General features: G+C 35.6%; 2 protein-coding genes and 1 long non-coding RNA gene across 11 annotated transcripts; 1 reads left to right on the forward strand and 2 right to left on the reverse strand.

Moving 5' to 3' along the window:
* Positions 1–4,139: 4,139 nt before the first annotated feature.
* Positions 4,140–11,225, forward strand: LOC8270549 (glutamate receptor 3.2). Of its 2 annotated transcripts, none has more exons than XM_015720097.3 (8): positions 4,140–4,450; positions 4,548–4,608; positions 5,014–5,294; positions 5,427–6,769; positions 6,871–7,148; positions 8,445–8,476; positions 8,580–8,974; positions 10,463–11,225. In XM_015720097.3, the coding sequence occupies exons 3-8, from the start codon at positions 5,048–5,050 to the stop codon at positions 10,940–10,942; spliced, it is 2,775 nt and encodes a 924-aa protein (XP_015575583.1). In that variant the 5' UTR covers positions 4,140–4,450; positions 4,548–4,608; positions 5,014–5,047; the 3' UTR covers positions 10,943–11,225. The 2 variants fall into 2 exon arrangements, with proteins under 2 accessions (XP_015575583.1, XP_002520606.1); XM_002520560.4 differs by having other exon boundaries at positions 5,018–5,294.
* LOC125369807 lies at positions 7,561–9,723 on the reverse strand. The gene is made up of 2 exons (XR_007215526.1): positions 9,296–9,723; positions 7,561–8,152 (listed from the first exon to the last, which is right to left on the reverse strand). It is a non-coding gene; the product is annotated as an uncharacterized LOC125369807 (long non-coding RNA).
* Positions 11,226–11,384: 159 nt separating the features above from the next.
* On the reverse strand, positions 11,385–18,807 carry LOC8270550 (monosaccharide-sensing protein 2). 8 transcript variants are annotated; one of them, XM_015720099.3, is made up of 8 exons: positions 18,610–18,807; positions 18,392–18,501; positions 18,095–18,182; positions 17,759–17,892; positions 17,011–17,577; positions 14,220–15,163; positions 12,751–12,938; positions 11,385–12,009 (listed from the first exon to the last, which is right to left on the reverse strand). In XM_015720099.3, exons 4-8 carry the CDS (start codon positions 17,835–17,837, stop codon positions 11,565–11,567), a joined length of 2,223 nt encoding a protein of 740 aa, XP_015575585.2. In that variant the 5' UTR covers positions 17,838–17,892; positions 18,095–18,182; positions 18,392–18,501; positions 18,610–18,807; the 3' UTR covers positions 11,385–11,564. The 8 variants fall into 8 exon arrangements, with proteins under 8 accessions (XP_015575585.2, XP_025013375.2, XP_015575584.2 ...); XM_025157607.2 differs by having other exon boundaries at positions 17,759–17,909; XM_015720098.3 differs by having other exon boundaries at positions 18,381–18,501; positions 18,610–18,806.
* Between the last annotated feature and the right edge of the window lie 556 nt (positions 18,808–19,363).

A 19,363-nucleotide genomic window follows, 5' to 3' on the forward strand; every position in this document is an offset into this window, starting at 1 on the left:
AGATAGATGTCCATACATTAATAAGAGATGTATGGATTCTCGAGAAAAGAGGAGCCATAGTGGTCCCCCCTGGACCGCCTAGATCCCACAGGTGAATAGAAAGTTGGATCTACATTAGATCTTACCTGAATCGCCCCCATCTATCCTCTTAAGGAGAAGTTTGATTTCAAACCCTGATTCGAACAGGAGAAGTATGCCATGCTAATGCGCCTTGGATGATCCACATCTCAGGGTCAAGCGTTGATGAGCACATTGAACTATCCATGTGGTTGAGAGTCCTTATAGCCCAGGCACAATGATGTAATTATTAGGGGCACGCTCTACCATTAAGCTAATAGCCCGTCATGCAGGCCTCCTGCTGAGGGCCCACTATGCTAAAAGCGAGAGAAACCCCATCCCTCTCTTTCCTTTTTTCACCCCATATCGCCACGCGGGAGGGGCATGGGGACAAAAAATGGGGATCCTATTAACTTATTCCAACCTAGGATAATAAGCTCATAAGCTTGGTCTTGCTTCACCATCGAGAAAGAAGACTTTCGTCGACAAGTTTAACTCATTGTAGCTCCCTTCTTTTGGGGTGTGAAGCAGTGTCAAACCAAAATACCTAAGAACTATTACCTCTCCCTTAAAAGGAGATGATCCAGCCGCACCTTCCAGTACGGTGGAAATGACCAAGCTGGAGTATGGTAGGGGCATAGGGAATTTCTAATAGAGCAGTGAAATGCATAGAGATCGGAAAGAATACTAACAGTGAAAGCACTCTGTTAGGCCGATACTGACATTGAGAGATGAAAGCTAGGGGAGCGAATAGGATTAGATACCCCAGTAGTCCTAGCTGTAAATGATGGATATTGGGCGCTATGTGTATCGACCCGTGCAGTGCTGTAGCTAACGCGTTAAGTATCCCGGCTAGGGAGTACGTTCGCAAGAATGAAACTCAAAGGAATTGGCAAGGGCCCACACAAGCGATGGAGAATGTAATTTAATTCGATGCAAAGCGAAAAACCTTACCAGGGCTTGACATGCCGTGAATCCTCTTAAAAGAGAGGGGTGCCTTTGGGAACACAGACAAGTGGTGCATGGTTGTTGTCAGCTCGTGCCATAAGGTGTTGGGTTAAGTCCCGCAACGAGTGCAACCCTCGCGTTTAATTGCCACTATTGAGTTTGGAACACTGAGCAGACTACTGGTCATAAGTTGGAGGAAGGTGTCTTGCCAGTAGAGTGCTTTCGCTGTTGGTGTTCTTTCCGATCTCTACGCATTTCACCATTCCACTGAAAATTCCCTCTACTTCTATCGTATTCTAACTTGGCAATTTCCTCCGCATGTCCAAGGTTGAGCCCTGCGGTTTAATGGGAGACTTAAAAAGCCACCTACAAACGCTTTACGCCCAATCATAAAATGATCGTTATTGTAATAAATAATGTCTAAATTACAAAATGAAGTAGAAGAGCCCATATTCTAAATGAACAAATTCAAACTTCAAAAAAATCTTTCTGATTCTCGAAGAATGAGGGAGCAAAGGGATTGATCGATAAAGATCGCTTGTTCTTATTATAAGATCATGATTGGATCCACATATGTTTAGTAAAAAGAAGAATCTTCTCCATCGTGAAATTAAGAAAGAGAGATGTGCATAAGGCGGCATGCAAGCAAACTGTGCATGCTAAGAAAAAAGGAGAGATATTTGCAATTACTACCATAAGAAAGCCGCCCCTTACCCTATCTCTAAAGGGGCTCGTCACTTCATTCATACCTTCTTAGCTTAGGCTTCCAACTGAACTTACTTTATGTTCTTGTTGCCCGCCACTAATAGAAGCTAAGCACTTGAAAAGCGCACTAAAAAATGTTGCTTCTGTCAGCCTTTCTGTGCAACAGTCCACCAATAGCAGAAGAAAGGATTACCATACATACAAGAGTCTTTCAGTTCTTACGTAAGCATTTTCTTACTAGTCAAGTAGTAGAACAACTGTATCTTATCTTATAGCCCGGCGCGGCAGGTCCCTTTTTAATTCCATATATAGAAGAAACTATTAGAAGGAGTAGGTAAGTGAGTCCTCACTGACCTAAGTGATTTCGATCACCTAGCAGGCCTTTTATTTGGTAGGTAACATCGTCGAAGGGTTTCATCATATTTGACTTTGAAGGAAGGAACTCAAAGTGAGACGACAACATCTTATGCAACACAACTACCGTTGCGCCTTCTATCATTTTATAGCTGGTAAACTTGGTAAAAAATGGCCCGACTTGTTTCTAGAATTAGTTTGATTATAGCTGCCCCTTTTTTTGGGAGGATCAAATTCCTTGCCAACTATCGATCCCGATCTCTTTTCATTTATTTTGGGTATTGTGTTACCAAACCTAGCCTAGCCTTCGTCAATTACACTAAAGCAGAGCATCCAACTATGGAAAGGCCCCCTTCCCTTAAGGGTTAAGTTAGTCAATCCGGCCTTAGACGCTTTCGTTGACAAAATCGCCGTAGGAATAGAAACCTTTCAATAGAGCGAAGGTGCTGTAGCGAAACTGATTGCAAAAGAGGAAAAATCGGCCACATTAAAATTACCTTATGGGTGGTTTGTTTAATATCCAAAAACTGCTCAACAATAGTCAAACAAGTAGAGAATATTAGGGTGAACCAAAAAAGTTTAGTAGAGCCGAATCTAAATGTTGGCTAGGTAAGCGTCTTGTAGTAAGAGGAGTAGTTATGAACCCTATAGACCATCCCCATAGAGGTGGTGAAGGGAAAGTCCCAATTGGTAGAAAAAAAACCCGCAACCCTTTGAGGTTATCCTACACTTGAAGAAGTAGAAAAAAGAATAAATATAGTGATAATTTGATTTTTCTGTCGCCTTAGTAAATAGGAGAAAAAATAGAATTTGTTTCTTCGTCTTTTCAAAATAAATAAAAAAAAAAGGAGAAATTAACTGTGACAGATCTACTAAAAAAATCCTTTTGTAGCAAATTATTTATTAAACAAAAAATAAGCTTAACATAAAAGCAGAAAAAGAAATAATAGTAACGATTATAACCACAATGATTGGCCATACTATTGTTATCCATAATGGAAATGAGCATTTACCTATTTATATAATAGATTATATGGTGGGCCATAAATTGAGAGAATTTGTACATGCTCAAATTTTCTGTGACATAAAAAATGATAATAAATCTCATCGTTAATTTTTTAATCTTAATTCCTAAATAATTAATATTTAAAATTAATAAAATGAATATTTTATTTTATTAATAATTTTATTAATAAAATGAATATTTCATTTTAAATTAAAATAAATATTTAAATATAAAATAAGAAATTAATATTAATATTATTAAATAAAAAGATTTAAATTAATATTAAATATAAATAAATAAATAAAATTTTCAGTTAAAAAATATATATAAGAGAAAATTGACTGCATTTTGGTCAACCCGCCGTAGAAGCTTTTATTCGGAGGGGTGCACCTGGCCTAGTGAATATCATTTATCTGGTGTTTATTAATGGTGATATACAATCGATTTACGTACTAATAAAGATTTTTATATCGAAACTTTTTTTTTATTATTTTTTTCTGCCCTAGCCTTATTAGCGGATTATGATTTAATTAATAATTAAGTCTTAATTTTTTTATAAGAATAATTTTATAGTAAATTATGATTGGTTCAAGCATGCACTGTAAATAAAATTGTCTAATAGAATAAACTTCTAGAATTAGATTTGTATTTAATAAATTACTAATATTATTTACTATTAAATTAAATTTAATAGATGACCAAATTAAATCAATTGATTAAAAAATTAATAGTGTCCTTTAAGTAAATTTATTTATTTCCCATCTATTTATATTTTTATAATTATAATAATAAATGACATAAATGACTTCATAAAATAGTATGAAAAGGGATTATGACGAGTGTAATTTATCAAAGTGTAAAAGAAAATAATTATTATATAAATAAAAATAAAAATAAAATTTTAATGTTAATAGTAACCCACCAAGATTCCAACCAAACATGGCTCAAGTACACCGGCAGCCAAAGAAAATATAAAAATATGTTAGGAAACTGGTGGTGGTCAAACAAGCAAGCGGAGTTAATTGTCTGAAACAAAAAATATTTAAGGTGGTGTCATCATTGGTATTTTTTGAGTAAAACTCCAATTTCAACCAAAAGAAACACATGCGTTTTATTTTTCCTCCTCTTCAAGTCTTTGGCCAATACTGGGTTATTATGGGCATCTTTTATGGCTTTATTCTGGTCAGAAGTTACCATGATTTTCTTCTCCAATATCCCCCCAATAACCCAAAAAGAAAAAGAAAAAAGAAACCCCACTATGCTGTATTGCTGTAGTTGAAAGCTGACTGCCACACACACACAGAGATATGGAAAAGGAGAAATTTATATCAGTATATCATCTTAGTTGGAAACCCAACACAGCACTGGTTATTTTCTTTTGTAAGATTTTCCTAAATCTCTTGTTTCTTTAGTTTTTCTTTCTTTCTTTGTGTTAGCAGTAGCTCTTCTTGTACTAATTAACTTTGTTGTTTTTCAGGATGGATAGCTTTCCGCCTTTGTTTCTGACACTATTTCCTTTATAATATATTCTTTCTTTGGTGAGTGTTAAATTCCTCCGACTGCTGAAGTCCCCTGAAATTCTTTGCTTCTGCTTGCTAGTTCTTGATGGGTATTTTTATTTTATTTTTTTGCTTTATATGAGGTTCCGCATGATAAATTCATCTACTTTTAGCTGTACATTTATTTTATTATGGTTAGGCTTACTACCTTGGACATAGATTAGGTACCTTTTCATTCATTTATTTATTTAATGCTTTTCCACTTTTCCTGCTAATATTGTATTCTGGTTGATGCTTATCGTAGTGTTTGCTACTCCTTCTCACTGAAGACACCTACCATTATTGTAGTTAAATATTGCTCGTACATATGTTATCAGTATTCTAATCAAGATTTCTATTGAATTCATGTCATATTGATATATTTGTTCTGTTTAATTTTGGAAGTTAGGTAGGAAAATTCATCAATTAAGAAAGTACCATGAATCGGGTTTGGTTGGTGTCCTTCCTTGTCTGCATAAGTTCACTTTCACATGGGGCTCCAAATCCTGGTGTCATAAATGTTGGAGCTATTTTCACATTTAACACTATCAATGGGAAAGTTGCAAGGATTGCCATGAAGGCTGCAGAGGATGATATTAATTCTGATCCCAGCATTCTTGGAGGATGGAAGTTTTCCACAACCATGCATGATTCCAACTTTAGTGGATTTCTGGGTATCATTGGTGGTATGATTTCTTTCATGCTTGCTTCTATTCTGTACTTCTCTTTTTTAATCTTTGTTTTTCTATGTGCTTAGATATATCACCTATCATAACTCAGTATTAATACTTGGAATCATATCTCTTTACTGATTATAGCATTACAGTTTATGGAGACTGATACTGTTGCTATTCTTGGTCCACAAAATGCTGTAATGGCCCATGTGCTATCACATCTCGCAAATGAGCTCCATGTCCCACTATTGTCATTTACAGCTCTAGATCCCACCCTGTCACCTCTCCAATATCCCTACTTCGTTCAAACTGCTCCCAATGACCTGTTTCAGATGACTGCCATCGCTGAGATGGTTAGTTATTATGGTTGGGCTGAAGTAATTGCAGTTTATAGTGATGATGACCAGAGCAGAAATGGTGTAACTGCATTAGGTGATAAACTTGCAGAGAGACGTTGCAGGATTTCCTATAAAGCAGCACTGCCGCCAGATCCAACTGCAAACCGAAGTGATGTTCAAGATGAATTAGTTAAGATACTACGAATGGAATCTCGGGTAATTGTCTTGCACACTTTCTCCAGAACCGGCCTCTTGGTTTTTGATGTGGCTCAGAGTCTTGGGATGATGGAGAAAGGATTTGTCTGGATAGCTACCACATGGCTGTCCACTGTTTTAGATTCAAATTCACCACTTCCTTCCAAGACTGCTAATTCTATTCAGGGAGTTATCACATTTCGCCCGCACACACCAGACTCAAAAAGAAAAAGGGATTTTGAATCACGGTGGAACAAGCTGAGCAATGGTTCTATTGGGCTGAATCCATATGCTTTATATGCTTATGATACAGTCTGGATGATTGCTCATGCTATGAAATTGTTTTTTGACCAGGGCAACACTATTTCATTTTCCAATGATTCAAAACTAAGTGGTTTAGGAGGTGGGACTTTGAATCTTGGTGCATTAAGCATTTTTGATGGTGGAAGCAAGTTGCTCAAAAACATATTGCTGACAAATATGACAGGTCTCACAGGACCTATCCGGTTTAATCCAGATAGGTCTCTTTTGCATCCTTCGTATGAGATAGTTAATGTGATTGAAACTGGTTATCAGCAGATTGGATACTGGTCTAACTATTCTGGGTTATCTGTCGTGCCCCCAGAGACACTTTATGGAAAACCAGCTAACCGTTCTAGTTCCAGCCAGCGTTTGTTCAGTGTTTTATGGCCTGGAGGAGTATCAGCTAGGCCTCGTGGATGGGTTTTTCCAGACAATGGAAGGCGATTAAGAATTGGAATTCCAAATCGGGTTAGTTATCGGGATTTTGTGTCAAAAATAAATGGTACTGATGAAGTCCAAGGATATTGCATAGATGTATTTCTTGCTGCCATAAAACTTCTTCCTTATGCAGTTCCATATAAGTTCATTCCTTTCGGAGATGGTCATAAGAATCCAAGCTACTCAGAGCTGGTAAACCGGATAACAGTAGGTGTAAGTATATAAATCCTAAAAATGAAAATAAAATCAACATTTTTTAACGAGGAAAATAAAATGGATATTCCTTATGCTAATAGTTTTATTTATTCCTATAGGTGTTTGATGGTGTAATTGGAGACATTGCAATTGTCACGAACCGAACGAGGGTTGTGGATTTCACACAGCCATATATAGAATCAGGGCTAGTTGTGGTGGCTCCAGTCAAGAAATTGAATTCGAATGAATGGGCATTCTTGCGCCCATTTACTCCATGGATGTGGGCTGTTACAGCTATTTTTTTCCTTCTTGTGGGAGCTGTTGTATGGATCCTTGAACATAGAATCAATGATGAGTTCCGGGGGCCACCTAGGAAGCAAGTTGTCACAATTCTTTGGTGAGTACTTTGATACACATTGATGATTGTGCTTACATGTTGAAGTTGATAATAGGTCATGGACCCGCATTATTAGTGGATAAACTGGCTCTGGTACTTCAAAGTTTATCTTGTGTTGATTTTAAGTACCATGAAATAATCATTAAAATGAATAACTTCTAGCTTAGTAACACAATGCCCGTTATATTAAACTATAATTATGAAGCTATCTGCATTCCTTGCAAATCATTTCATAAACAGAAGAAATTGCTATATTTTGGCCTACCACAATGAATTCATTTAGTCGACCCCACTTTAACTTGCAATTGAGGCTTAGTTGAGTTGAGTTGAATTACTTAATTAATTTGTAAGTTAGATAACTTGTAATTAATTTTGTTTTGTAAGATTCAATTTAAAAAGTCAGGACCAAAGGTAACTGGAATGGCGGAGCGCCTCGTGGTCAAGCCTAGTCATTGTCATTCAAATAACACATGGAATACTAGATGGATACAAAATAGACCATAGTTCCTAAAGTGTTAAAGCTCATGAGAATTCATTGAATCTAGACCATGATCCATGCATGGTGGACCATCTCGCATGTGAGTGGCTCTCACCATTCAAATCGTGTGGAATCCACCATTCATGTGTGGTGTTCCTTCATAGACCATAGTCTAGGAAAGAATTTCCTAGAGGTCCAAACCACAAGTGTTGTTTTTACTTCTCCCAAATTATTTCACATCAATAACATCCTTGGAGTTTGACATTTGTGCCCTTGTATGAATAGTTCACCATAGTGAAAGCGTGGATCTTTTTCTCGGCTGTGCTGCATCTCTTCCCATGATGCTTTTCCATGGAAGAGTTAGTGATTTGGTTAGTTTGAGTGGATGCCTTTGGATGGGTGGAGTGTCTTTAGCAATAAAGCTGCATCTGTCATTTGTGGGGTGACCTTTCTTCTTGTGATTTGCCTCTTACACCATAAACCTGCATGGGCAGTTTTGGAACTTCCTCCATTGTTCAAATTCTCACTACACCAAGTCATACACACCCATGGTCAATTTTTAGATGCATAGATGATTCATGTGGATATGGAAAGAACATAGACTTGCATACAACACAAACAATAATGCAATTTTTGTATCACATTTCTCTGTTGAACGGGATAACCAAAAAAAATTCCTATTCAACATGTTGCAAGATTGAAATGGTTAATTCAGCATATTTAGTTAAATTTATATTTTCATTTCCTTTCTTTTGGCTTCTCCTCTCTAGTTAACTCCATGTGCTATTTGTTAACTCATATTCTCTTTTGCCTTGCAGGTTTAGCTTCTCAACCATGTTTTTCGCTCATAGTAAGGACCCTTTTGCATTTTAACATCCATATGCTATTTTCAGTGAAGAACTTTCATTTCCCTTTGTCAGTAATACCAACTCTGGATTTCCTTGAATTTTCAGGAGAAAATACAGTGAGCACACTAGGTCGTATGGTTCTGATCATCTGGCTTTTTGTTGTGTTGATAATCAACTCGAGCTACACAGCAAGTCTCACATCAATCCTGACTGTCCAACAGTTATCCTCGCCCATTAAAGGAATTGATACCTTGGTAACTAGCAGTGAACATATCGGTTACCAAGTAGGGTCCTTTGCTGAAAACTATCTGAATGAGGAACTCAACATAGCTAAAACCAGACTTGTTGCTCTCGGCTCACCAGAAGAATACGCTAGTGCCCTTGCAAATGGAACTGTTGCTGCTGTGGTTGATGAACGACCTTATGTGGACCTCTTCCTCTCCGATCATTGTCAGTTCTCAATCAGGGGCCAAGAGTTTACCAAAAGTGGATGGGGATTTGTGAGTATCTCAAGCTGAAACCAATTCATTTCTAAGTCTGCTATTTTCCTTGCTCAATCAAAGTTAATTTTCTGGCAAGTTCTGACAACTTAAATTTGACTCGGTGCAAGTATAAATCACATAATTTCATAAAAAATATGCCAGATATGCCAGAGAGACATAGGATAATTTTAGTTTATGATAATGAAAAGTATGAAGGAAATTCGCGGTGCTTTATGAAATGGCAGAAAACTTGAACCTGAGTTTATCAAGCCCCATGCAACTGTCATAAGGTTGTTCAGAGTTATATTAACATACAATAGGGAAAATTCAATTACGAACCTGCAACAGGGAATAGTTAGCTGCAAAACTTTTAGCGGTCATTAGCTTGCGATTCAGGTAAGTTGAGCATATTAAAAATGGCCGTAAGAAGCTGTTTAATCTGTGCTCTTCAAGAGAAGTGATGGCCTATTATGGACTCCATCAAATGTAGCATGTCAGTTGCCCTTCGCCAATAAAACAGATAATGGCAGATCATGATTATATTGCCATATGTAGTTGTGATGGCCGATTATTATAATATTGCTATGCATGGCAGTCTTTGCCTTATGATCGCGGTGTCCTCAAGTTCCCAGTGAAATGGTTTCACTTTTTCTTTCTACTATTATTAATATTAGGGCTTTTTACAAAAGTTCCGGAAAGTAAAAGAAAAATTTATTTTTAAGGTCAAAACTTTTTTTTTTACTTTTACGATTTCTTACCAAAAAATGTTTTTTAATGATTTTTTCAAAAAACTTTATTTATACGGTTTTTTTTTTTTTAACTATACTATGGTATTTTTTTGATATTTTTTTAATATATTTTTTTACTGTTAAATAATTTTTTTAATTTTATTTTAATTATATTTTTTTACATTTTAAACTGCACTTAATATATTCTTAATATATTGTAGTCTATTTTTTAAATTATACATTTTTATATTATCAAAACACATTAATGGCTAAAATAATATGTAATATCATTCAATTTACGAATACCAAAGATAAAGATATAAAATAAAAATAATAAATCTATCTCATTTGACTGATTTATACAAGTTAAAATAATATTTTTTTAATATTTTATATGTATACTTTTAATATCTTTTTTTGAATGAAATTTTAAAGAGAAAATTTATAATAATACAAGTTAAAATAAATGAATTTTCAGCATTTTTAGTATTTTTATGATAAAATTATAAAAAAATTAAAAATTAAAATTAAAATCACAACAATATAAATTAAAAATAATATTTTTTAAGTATTTTTTTAGATATATTTTTAGTGTTTTTTTGACGAAATTTGGAAAAAGAGAAACTGTATAAATAGAATTTTTTGGAAAAAAAAACTGTAAAAATGATTTTTTTTTCAGAAAATAATGCGCCGTCAAATTTCTTCTTATTATTATTATACTGTTTAAACTATTACGTTGTTAGAGCTTATTGGTCTTACTGTTTCGTGCATTCTTTAGGCATTTCCAAGAGATTCTCCTTTAGCCATGGATATCTCAACTGCCATTCTCACTCTTTCTGAGACTGGTGATCTCCAAAAAATTCATGATAAGTGGCTGGCAAGAAAAGTCTGCAGTTCTCAGATTTCCGACTCTGGGTCTGAACAGCTTCAGTTACAAAGCTTCTGGGGGCTTTTTCTCATCTGTGGGATTGCATGTTTTCTTGCTCTCTTTATCTACTTCTGCATGATGTTACGCCAGTTCAGCCGGCACGCCCCTGAAGATTCTGATCCTTCAATTCGCAGCTCTCGTTCTAGACGTATTCAAACGTTCTTATCATTTGTTGATGAGAAAGCAGATGAATCAAAGAGCAAATCGAAGAGAAAACGAGGGGATGAGTCTATTGGCTATGGGAAGGAAGATGACTCAGTTGATGGATCTGACAGAATTCAGAGGGACATTTCTCAAGAGAGGCATAGTAGTAACTCTTGGCTTCACTAAATAGGTATTGTACAGCAGCCGCTTTAGCACCCTCTTATTTGGTTGTGGTTAACAACATAGTAACTAAAATTCTCTTGCTTTGTTGATGTAGCTGTAGTTGCTTCAAACTTACCCAATTGTCTATAGTCTACAAGCCAGTTTACTGTATGTGAAAATAGAAACATAAAGGCAAATAAAAAATGTCCAGTCCAACTGTAACAACATTCTCTCCTCCATTAATATGATGTATAACCAGTCTGTAATTTTCTCTAAAGATTTTACTGGGTGGAACCTTTTTCTGTGATTTTTGACTGCATGTATTTCAGAATAAGAGACGGTCCATTTTGGGGTGAACTTTACACCTCTTATATTTTTCCCTTCCTTTGAATGCCAACAAACACAGTCAAAAGCTCATCCTTGACGTGTCAAGCCCCTTTATCCCTGTAACAACACATTCTTGAAATAAAAAAATGACAATTTAAAGTCATATTAAAAGCAAAACCAACTGTCGAAAGATATACACATATTTTCTTTCTACAAAAATATAGATTCCCATCTTCCACACCTAAAAAGAAAATCTGGAATGACACGACAATAGAAAAAGGATCAAAACTTCTGAACTCTGATCAGAAGGTAACCAAAGTCAGTTGTCCTTGGCAGCCGCAGCCTGCCTCGCGCCGACAGAAAAGAACTCAGTTATTACTTCAAGGGGCATCCCTTTGGTTTCTGGAACTTTTAAGTAAACAAATACCAATGATATGATGCACACAACTGCATACAACCCGAAAACACCAGCAAGACCAATGGATTTGAGCATAACTGGGAGTGAGTAGGTAACAATTATGTCACCGATCCAAAATGTGAGGGCACATATGGCAATGCAGAGGCCACGGACACGAGTGGGGAAGATTTCAGCACAGAGTATGTTAGGAATTGGCCCAAATCCCATAACAAAGCAACAGAAATAGACTATCACGCTAGCAGTTGAGATAGATGCGTTAATGACACTGCCCAAATTCACTGCACTTCCAAGAACTAGGACAAGCAGAGAGACTATCAAGACAGGGATTGTGCAAAGCAACAAACTCCTGCAAACAAAACAAACAGTTAAGAAAAAGATATGAGATATGTGGTAAATTAAGGCGAGTCTAACTCCGTTCCATCCAACCCTGTTTTACCCAACTCCTTTACTACAATAGATAAGAGATGAGCAACTGAACCATATACTGTGAATCCCCAATTAATACCAAGATACTGTGTGACCTTAATCTAGGAAAGCTGATAATCTCTGTTCCTATGGTTATTTGGCTGTTCAAGGTTCGCTATACTAAATCCTCTATTCCCCTTTAATTAAAAAATTTTTGAGCAGCTATAAATTCTTTAAGGACTAAAAGACTGAAGAATAAATATCACTGCACAGAGCACTACTACTTCAGAATTCAGATCAATGTGTCTTTATATGCGTATGTAGCAGTGAAATTGCATATGTTATTCAATACCTCTACTGAATAGCCTTTCTTTCCTGCTTGTTGCTACCCAACAAGCTGCCTGACTTGCTACTCTAATCAGATAGAGACATGAGCCAGCCATCAAATAGAAAGAAAAGGATAAATAAACCTCCGAATTTTTAGATTTAAATTTAGTGCAGTTAACCCCAAGCCAACAACCCAAAAAGAAATAGTAGAAACAAAATAAATGAATTGCCTTTACCCAGAAAAAAAGAAAAAAGAATCTAATCTTCACGAGACAAGCATTTCTGGGAATCTTAAGGATTGTGACAATGCCTGGAGAAAATTCTAAGGGAAAAGAAACAGCACTAGTCGAAATACCTTCTCCCAGAGATATCCATGAGCCTCATGGCAACAGCAATACAGGGGAGCATTAATAGTGTTGTAATTGCACTAATTAGCAGAGATGCAGAAGCGGAACTAATGCCCAAGTTTGAAAGAAGAACTCCGACACCTGCCTGCTCAAGAATTTGAGGAGTGTAATAGAGAACACCATTTATGCCAGAGAACTGCATGTACACGCACAAAAGTTCTTTAGTAAGACTAAAAGTAGAACAGAAACTTAGAGCCCTTAGAGCCCATTAAACTTGAATACACATCTATCTTGGCTTAAGAGGATCAGGCAGTTAATTACTCTACCATTAATGCTTAGTTTTCTTTTTTTCTTTTTTTTTTTTTTTTTTTGAGAAAAGGCGAATATATATATATATATATATATAATCCTAGGACTAATGCAATGTGGATAGTTTGAAATAGCTTATAGATTGAATTTAGCTTAAAACACAGAATTGCAATATCCAACAGTATATGATCGTCAAATAATGTTCTATATTTGCAAGAAGAAATATGAAGCTCCAATTGAACAGCGCAGAGACAAAACAAGCTTCCTGGTATTGTAGCCAGATAATATGTCAAATTTCATAATCACAATTAGAATTTATTGCTTTTATTTCCCAGTAGTATATAGATGCACACAATTTGTCAATATGCATGGGAAACATAATTAATACCTAGTTCTAAGTGACCAAGAAGAAAATAAACAGGATGGTCATGAATATAAAATCAACTCATCAGTCATAATGAGACTGCAAATGATGGCTCGAGCAACTTGCACAAACACCATATCTTATTGGCCTTATTAATTATATCCTGAACTTTAGACTTTTAAATAATTTTATCCAATTGTTTCAGAATTTGAAAATAAATACCAATACTTTCAATTTATTTTCAAAAATTTTTTAAAGGGATAATTTTTGTATTTCACGGTAAAAATGATGATGTGATGAGTCAGATGTGCTTATTAAAAAAGAAAAATTTGAAAATCAGCGAAAAGCTTTATCCTAAATTTAATAATGTTGCATTAAAGATTTTATATATGTGCATCATTTTCACACTTGCATCTAATTACATCAAACTTTTTACTATTCACAAATTTTCTTTTAGTAAGCACAGTGGATCTACAGTATCATCTTCTTCATTGTAAAATCGCATAAATTATCACTTAAAAGTTTTTTGAAAATAAAACGTTATAGGTATTTATTTTTAAATTCTAAAACAGTTGTGAATAAAATTATTAAAAAATATAAAATTCAGGATTTAATTAGTAATTATATCTTATTTGGGAGAAAGAAATAAAGCAATTTAAGCAAAAGCTAAAAGACTTATATTTCATGTTAAGACATTAAAGGAGGATGAAAGACAGTTAAACTCCAAGATATCATATGACAGCAAACTAGCATTTTTTGAACTTCATCAGAGAAAGAAAACAGATAAGAGATTTTATTTGTCACCTGCTGAAGTATTTGAAGTCCAACCCCAACAACCAATGCATGCTTTACTCCTGGTTCAAAGAGATCATTCCAACTAGGGCCTTTAGCTGCAGTTTCAGATGGGTGAATCATAGCTGGTCCAACCGGATGTTGATTGACAAGCTCCTTGGAAAAGAGAGCTGGTTGGCTAACCAAAGCAGCAGCCTGGATAAATTCACCTTCTGCAGGGGCATCACCACCATGAAGCGACACCAAAGATCCACGCCGAGAACCAGGGACACCTTCTTGATGCAAATAAATTCTTTTAAAGCCTCCTTCCTTCTTTCCATCTTGGCCTTCCCTCTCAGACCATTTCCATGCTAACTGCCAGCCACCACCAATCCCAGCACTACCAACAGGTTCTCCAGCATTTCCTTGCATAAGACTGCCATGTCTCATGCTTGAAAGGCTTCCATGGGCATGTGGGACCAAGTCCTTGTCCATGCTTGTTGTCTGACGTGAAATTAATGGACTCTCCAAATTATCATCAGAATCTCCGCCACCAGCATCAGATTGATAATCCTCACCTTCCCTCGTTTGGCTCTCCTCATCCCACTCTTCATTTCTAGCCTGATTCCCTCCCACACTGAACATGCTGCCGAAGTGTGGAAAAAGCATACTTCTCATGCTACCTGTCTCAGGTAGCTTTTCATGCACACTGCCAAAGAGGGTGACTAGAGGATCCATGAGTGGCATACTCTGGTTTGCCAAGCTTCCACGCCGAGACACAAGACCAATAGTGCTCTGCCCTGTAACAGGTTTGGCAACCCAGCTGAGACCTTCTTCAGGCCCATATAACTTCACGTGATCTTTATCCACAGATATATCTTGGTCATCAACCACTTCATTGGCAGGGCCAATTATGTACTCCTCTATTGAGGTTTCACCCCCAACTCCAAGTCCTTCAACCAGTAAAGCCATCTCACCTGTGCATCTGAACATTATCAGTATCACCCATATGATACTTCTTTATTTCAAAGTCACAACAATATCAAGCCAAAGGTAAGTAGAAAGTGCTTTCCCACATTCTCCTAAAAGGAAAAATAATCAAAAGTTACTGTAGATATAACACGAAACAATGAAGTGCGTGAGGCTGCACACAACCAAAGAGAAACAGCATACATATCTTGATCATCTAGATAGTTGCTATAATTTTGAATAAACTAACAGAGACATGGTAATTTACCCAATACTTATGAGTGAATAAAAGGCCTGGCTGCTGAGGCATGCAAAAAGGCATCAAAGGACAGATAGACAGGGCATTTTTTTATGGGGGAGAAGTTCAAAAAGATTTGTCCCCTTTTGCTTCCTTGTTACCATGTCAGGTTTAGTGTTTCATAAGGTATACCACATCAGAGAAAGATGATGGCACTATTTATGAGGGAGAAGTCTAAAAAAGTATGGTGGTTCAGCAATTTTTCACTTATTGGCTTGCAATATTTCTGAATCAATCTTATCACCTGAAATTCTCCTTTATTACCATTGCACTACTTTCCATAGAGTGCCTGTGGGATGACAAGTTGATAACCCATGAGAAAGAACCAAACATCTTACTATTGATGCTTGTATATGCCAAGGAAAAAGACACACAAATACTAATAATTCAAACGTTCTTTTCTCCCCTTTCTTTCACATTAAACTACTACTTGAAAGGTGGAAAAAGAAAGGAAAAAATTGTTGACATTGTAATAATTTGATATCATGTTACACTCAATATAGCTGCAATATTTAGGACACTTATATAGTAGTTAATTTTATGCTAGACAGGTTTCATACAAGTATAATTATTGAGAATCAGCAAAAATACCTTGCAAACTAAAACTATAACAAGGAAAAACAGTCTTGAAAGTGAAAAGGTATTGAAGCATAATATTAAGAAGAAATCCTAAATAAAGCACCTATATTTAATAACCCATATGCAGCCGTTTAGGTCATTTAATCAACTGCCTGCTGCCTAAACTAACTTTTAAAGTTTGATAACCTATAAAACATGTCCATCACCACTATAAAAGGTTTATCTAGTAAAAAAAAAAACGATATAAAACCAAATATTTATTGGCTGAGCAGATCTACCATTGGAGTACTTCCCAACTAGATACCTAGAACATCAAGGGATGAATGTAAATAAAGAAAAAGAAGCTTCTTTGTGTGAGCTTGAGCATAGATCTTGTTGCTATTCATGATAGTCAATTGAACTATAGCCTTAGTTCCAATCAATTAAGGTCAGCTACATTGATCATTTTCTAGTACTGCAATTTGATTTATGCTATGTACTTCATGAACATTAAATGAATCCATAATCAAGTTAACAGAGAAAAATATCAAGTCTATTTGATTATGTTGATGATTTGATCCACATGCCCTAATAGATTAGACTCCCTATATATACAGAAAGCTCAGTCCGATAGATATCCTTACAAATAGCACATTGTATCAAATTCAAAGCTTCTAAAAGCTTTTAACTAAATTACCCTATCCTGAGCTTTCAATCAATGCAGTGTGTTTGATAGAAATAGTATGCACACACCATTCTCTACAGGAAGATTCTAAAATATTTTAAAGGTCTTATGGAAGGAAATGAATAATAATCCTTAATACAATTCTCCATTCTGCAAAAATAGACTGTTTACTAATTATTCCTAGCATACAATGACATGTTGGATCAACTATCATTAAGCATAGAAAAATCACACTTCAAAGCCCATGCAGATTATAGTTTATAATAGAGAAAAATCATGCACAAATTTTAAAAATACAAAGCAGAAAAGCTAACCAGATACATCTTCCCTGCCACGAAGCCTCTGCAAAACCCTCTTGGCCTCAAGCATTCGTCCTTTACTCACAAGCCACCTTGGAGACTCGGGCAAGTAAAATAGAGTCAAAGCCAAATAAATGAGGGAGGGAATAAAAAGAACCCCAAGCATCAATCTCCAACTTGGAGCAGTTGTTAATGACATTCCAAACACCATACAATATGACAAAAACATGCCACCAGATCCAGTGAACTGAGGGAGGGTATTCAACAAGCCCCTGATTTCAGGTGGTGCAGTTTCAGATATGTAAACTGGCACAAGAGTTACTGCCAAGCCAATACCAAATCCATCCAAAAGCCTTGCCAACAGCAAAATATAAACATTCGGAGACCATAACATCACAACACCACTAAGAAAATAAAGCACAGAAGAGATTATTAACATAGGCCGGCGACCAAGCCAGTCTGATATGGCTCCAGAACATGTAGTTATCAAAGTGGCTCCAATAAGTGACGTAGCCACAATCAAACCTTCTATAGTTGGTTCACTTTCCAAATTAAATTCCCTCTTTATATACAAAACAGCCCCTGCAGTCAAATGAAAAAGAGAGAGAAAGAGATCTTATGAATCTATGAATTAAAAGCCAAAGATACATGCTTCAAGTCATTTATGAATCAAATCTAAATTATACAAGGTAAAGTAAATGATTAAAAATAAATGAAGACATTACAGACCTTGACAGAGAAATAAAAGAAGGTAGAAGATCACCTGCAATGGTTGCATTATCCCATCCTTGCAATAGATTTCCAACTGCAGCAGCAACAGCTACAAGCACAGCTCCGCTCATCTTTACAGGGATCCCAAGAATCCGACAACACTAATAACTACTCAACCAAATACAGCTGAAAGAAAGAACGAACTGAAAAATCAATAAAACAAACTTATAATAATTGTTTGATCTGGGATGGGAAAAGCGATCAGTCGACAAAAAAACCATAAAACAGAACAAAAGAAGCTAAATATGATACAAACAGAAAAAGGCAAACCCAGATGTCTGCATCTAACCAGAAAAGAAAACAAAGGAATTGGTTATCAAATAATTACCAAGATGAGGAAGCAAAACAAGCAGAACCGTCTGATGATCGTGGGTCCTTTCAGGTATCATCAGATGCAGAAAGGGCCATCATTTTCTCTGCAAATTGCAATTGCTTGGCGTCAAAAAGGATGGCCGTGGGGTACAATAAGCACAACAACAATCAAAAGCAACTTGATAAGCACATAAAAAAATTTAAAAAAATAAATCAAATTTTGTTTTTGCAAGAGAAAAAAAAAGAAAAAAAGTAAAGTTAGAAAGAAGCCAAATAGAAAACAGAAGTTAAAAGGCCTTTACTCCCAAGACACCTGCCCTTTATGCCTCACTCTCTGCCCAGCACGTCACCTGGTGCTATTAGGTTTTATTTCACTCACCACCACCACTCACGCTCTTCTCTTCCTTTTTCTTTCTTTTCTTCCTTTTGCATCATCACCCATCAATCAATTTAATATATAAAGAAAAGGGTACTGCTCATTTGTATTTAATTTCAAAAAAGATAAATAAATAAAGGGTTAAACCTCGTTACCTTTTCTCTTATTTCTTATTTTTTCCTTTCTAATATATGTAGAAGAGTGAAGAAATCACCGGCTCAGGAAGAAGATTCTGTGGCGCAGGGCATAATATTTAAAGAGCAATAATGGAGAAGAGTCCAGGGAGGTTAATAGAGGATCAGTCCAAGATCCAATATGTGCAAATAAGCCTGGACACTGGCGATTGGAATCTTCATATTAAACTATTTTGGTTTCTACCGAATAACAACAGCCTTTTGCCTCTTCAATTAAAAAATTATTATTATTATATATCATTTAGTATATTATTATTATATTATAGTGCCTTCCTCTCTCATTTTCCTTATCTTCTTCACTCTATTTATTGGTAACCGTCCAAAATTTTCTTTCCATCTTGTTGTTTTTAAATTTTTAATTAAAATTTATTTCCTTATTAACCATTGATTAGAATACAACTTTTGGAAGAAAGTGATTGTTTTCTTCAAAAGTTATTTCAAAAGGGTACCACTATATTATCTAAAAAGGATTGTTGATACAAATTTGATTTAGGAGATCCATAGACCCAACTTATGACAAAGCAATAAATAGAGTGCACGTAGTAGTATATGTGTAGACTAAGAGGATGAGAAATTCTGTCCCGAACGAAATTTTAGGTCAAACTGTCATTAAGACATAAAAAATGTAACCATATTTTGTATTTTGTTAAATAAATTACGTTTGATTAAGACGATGTTTCATAAAAAAAATCATGCGCCAGTTCCTATAGATTGA

This window comes from Ricinus communis, chromosome 4, assembly GCF_019578655.1.
Source record: "Ricinus communis isolate WT05 ecotype wild-type chromosome 4, ASM1957865v1, whole genome shotgun sequence".
NCBI lineage: Eukaryota > Viridiplantae > Streptophyta > Magnoliopsida > Malpighiales > Euphorbiaceae > Ricinus > Ricinus communis.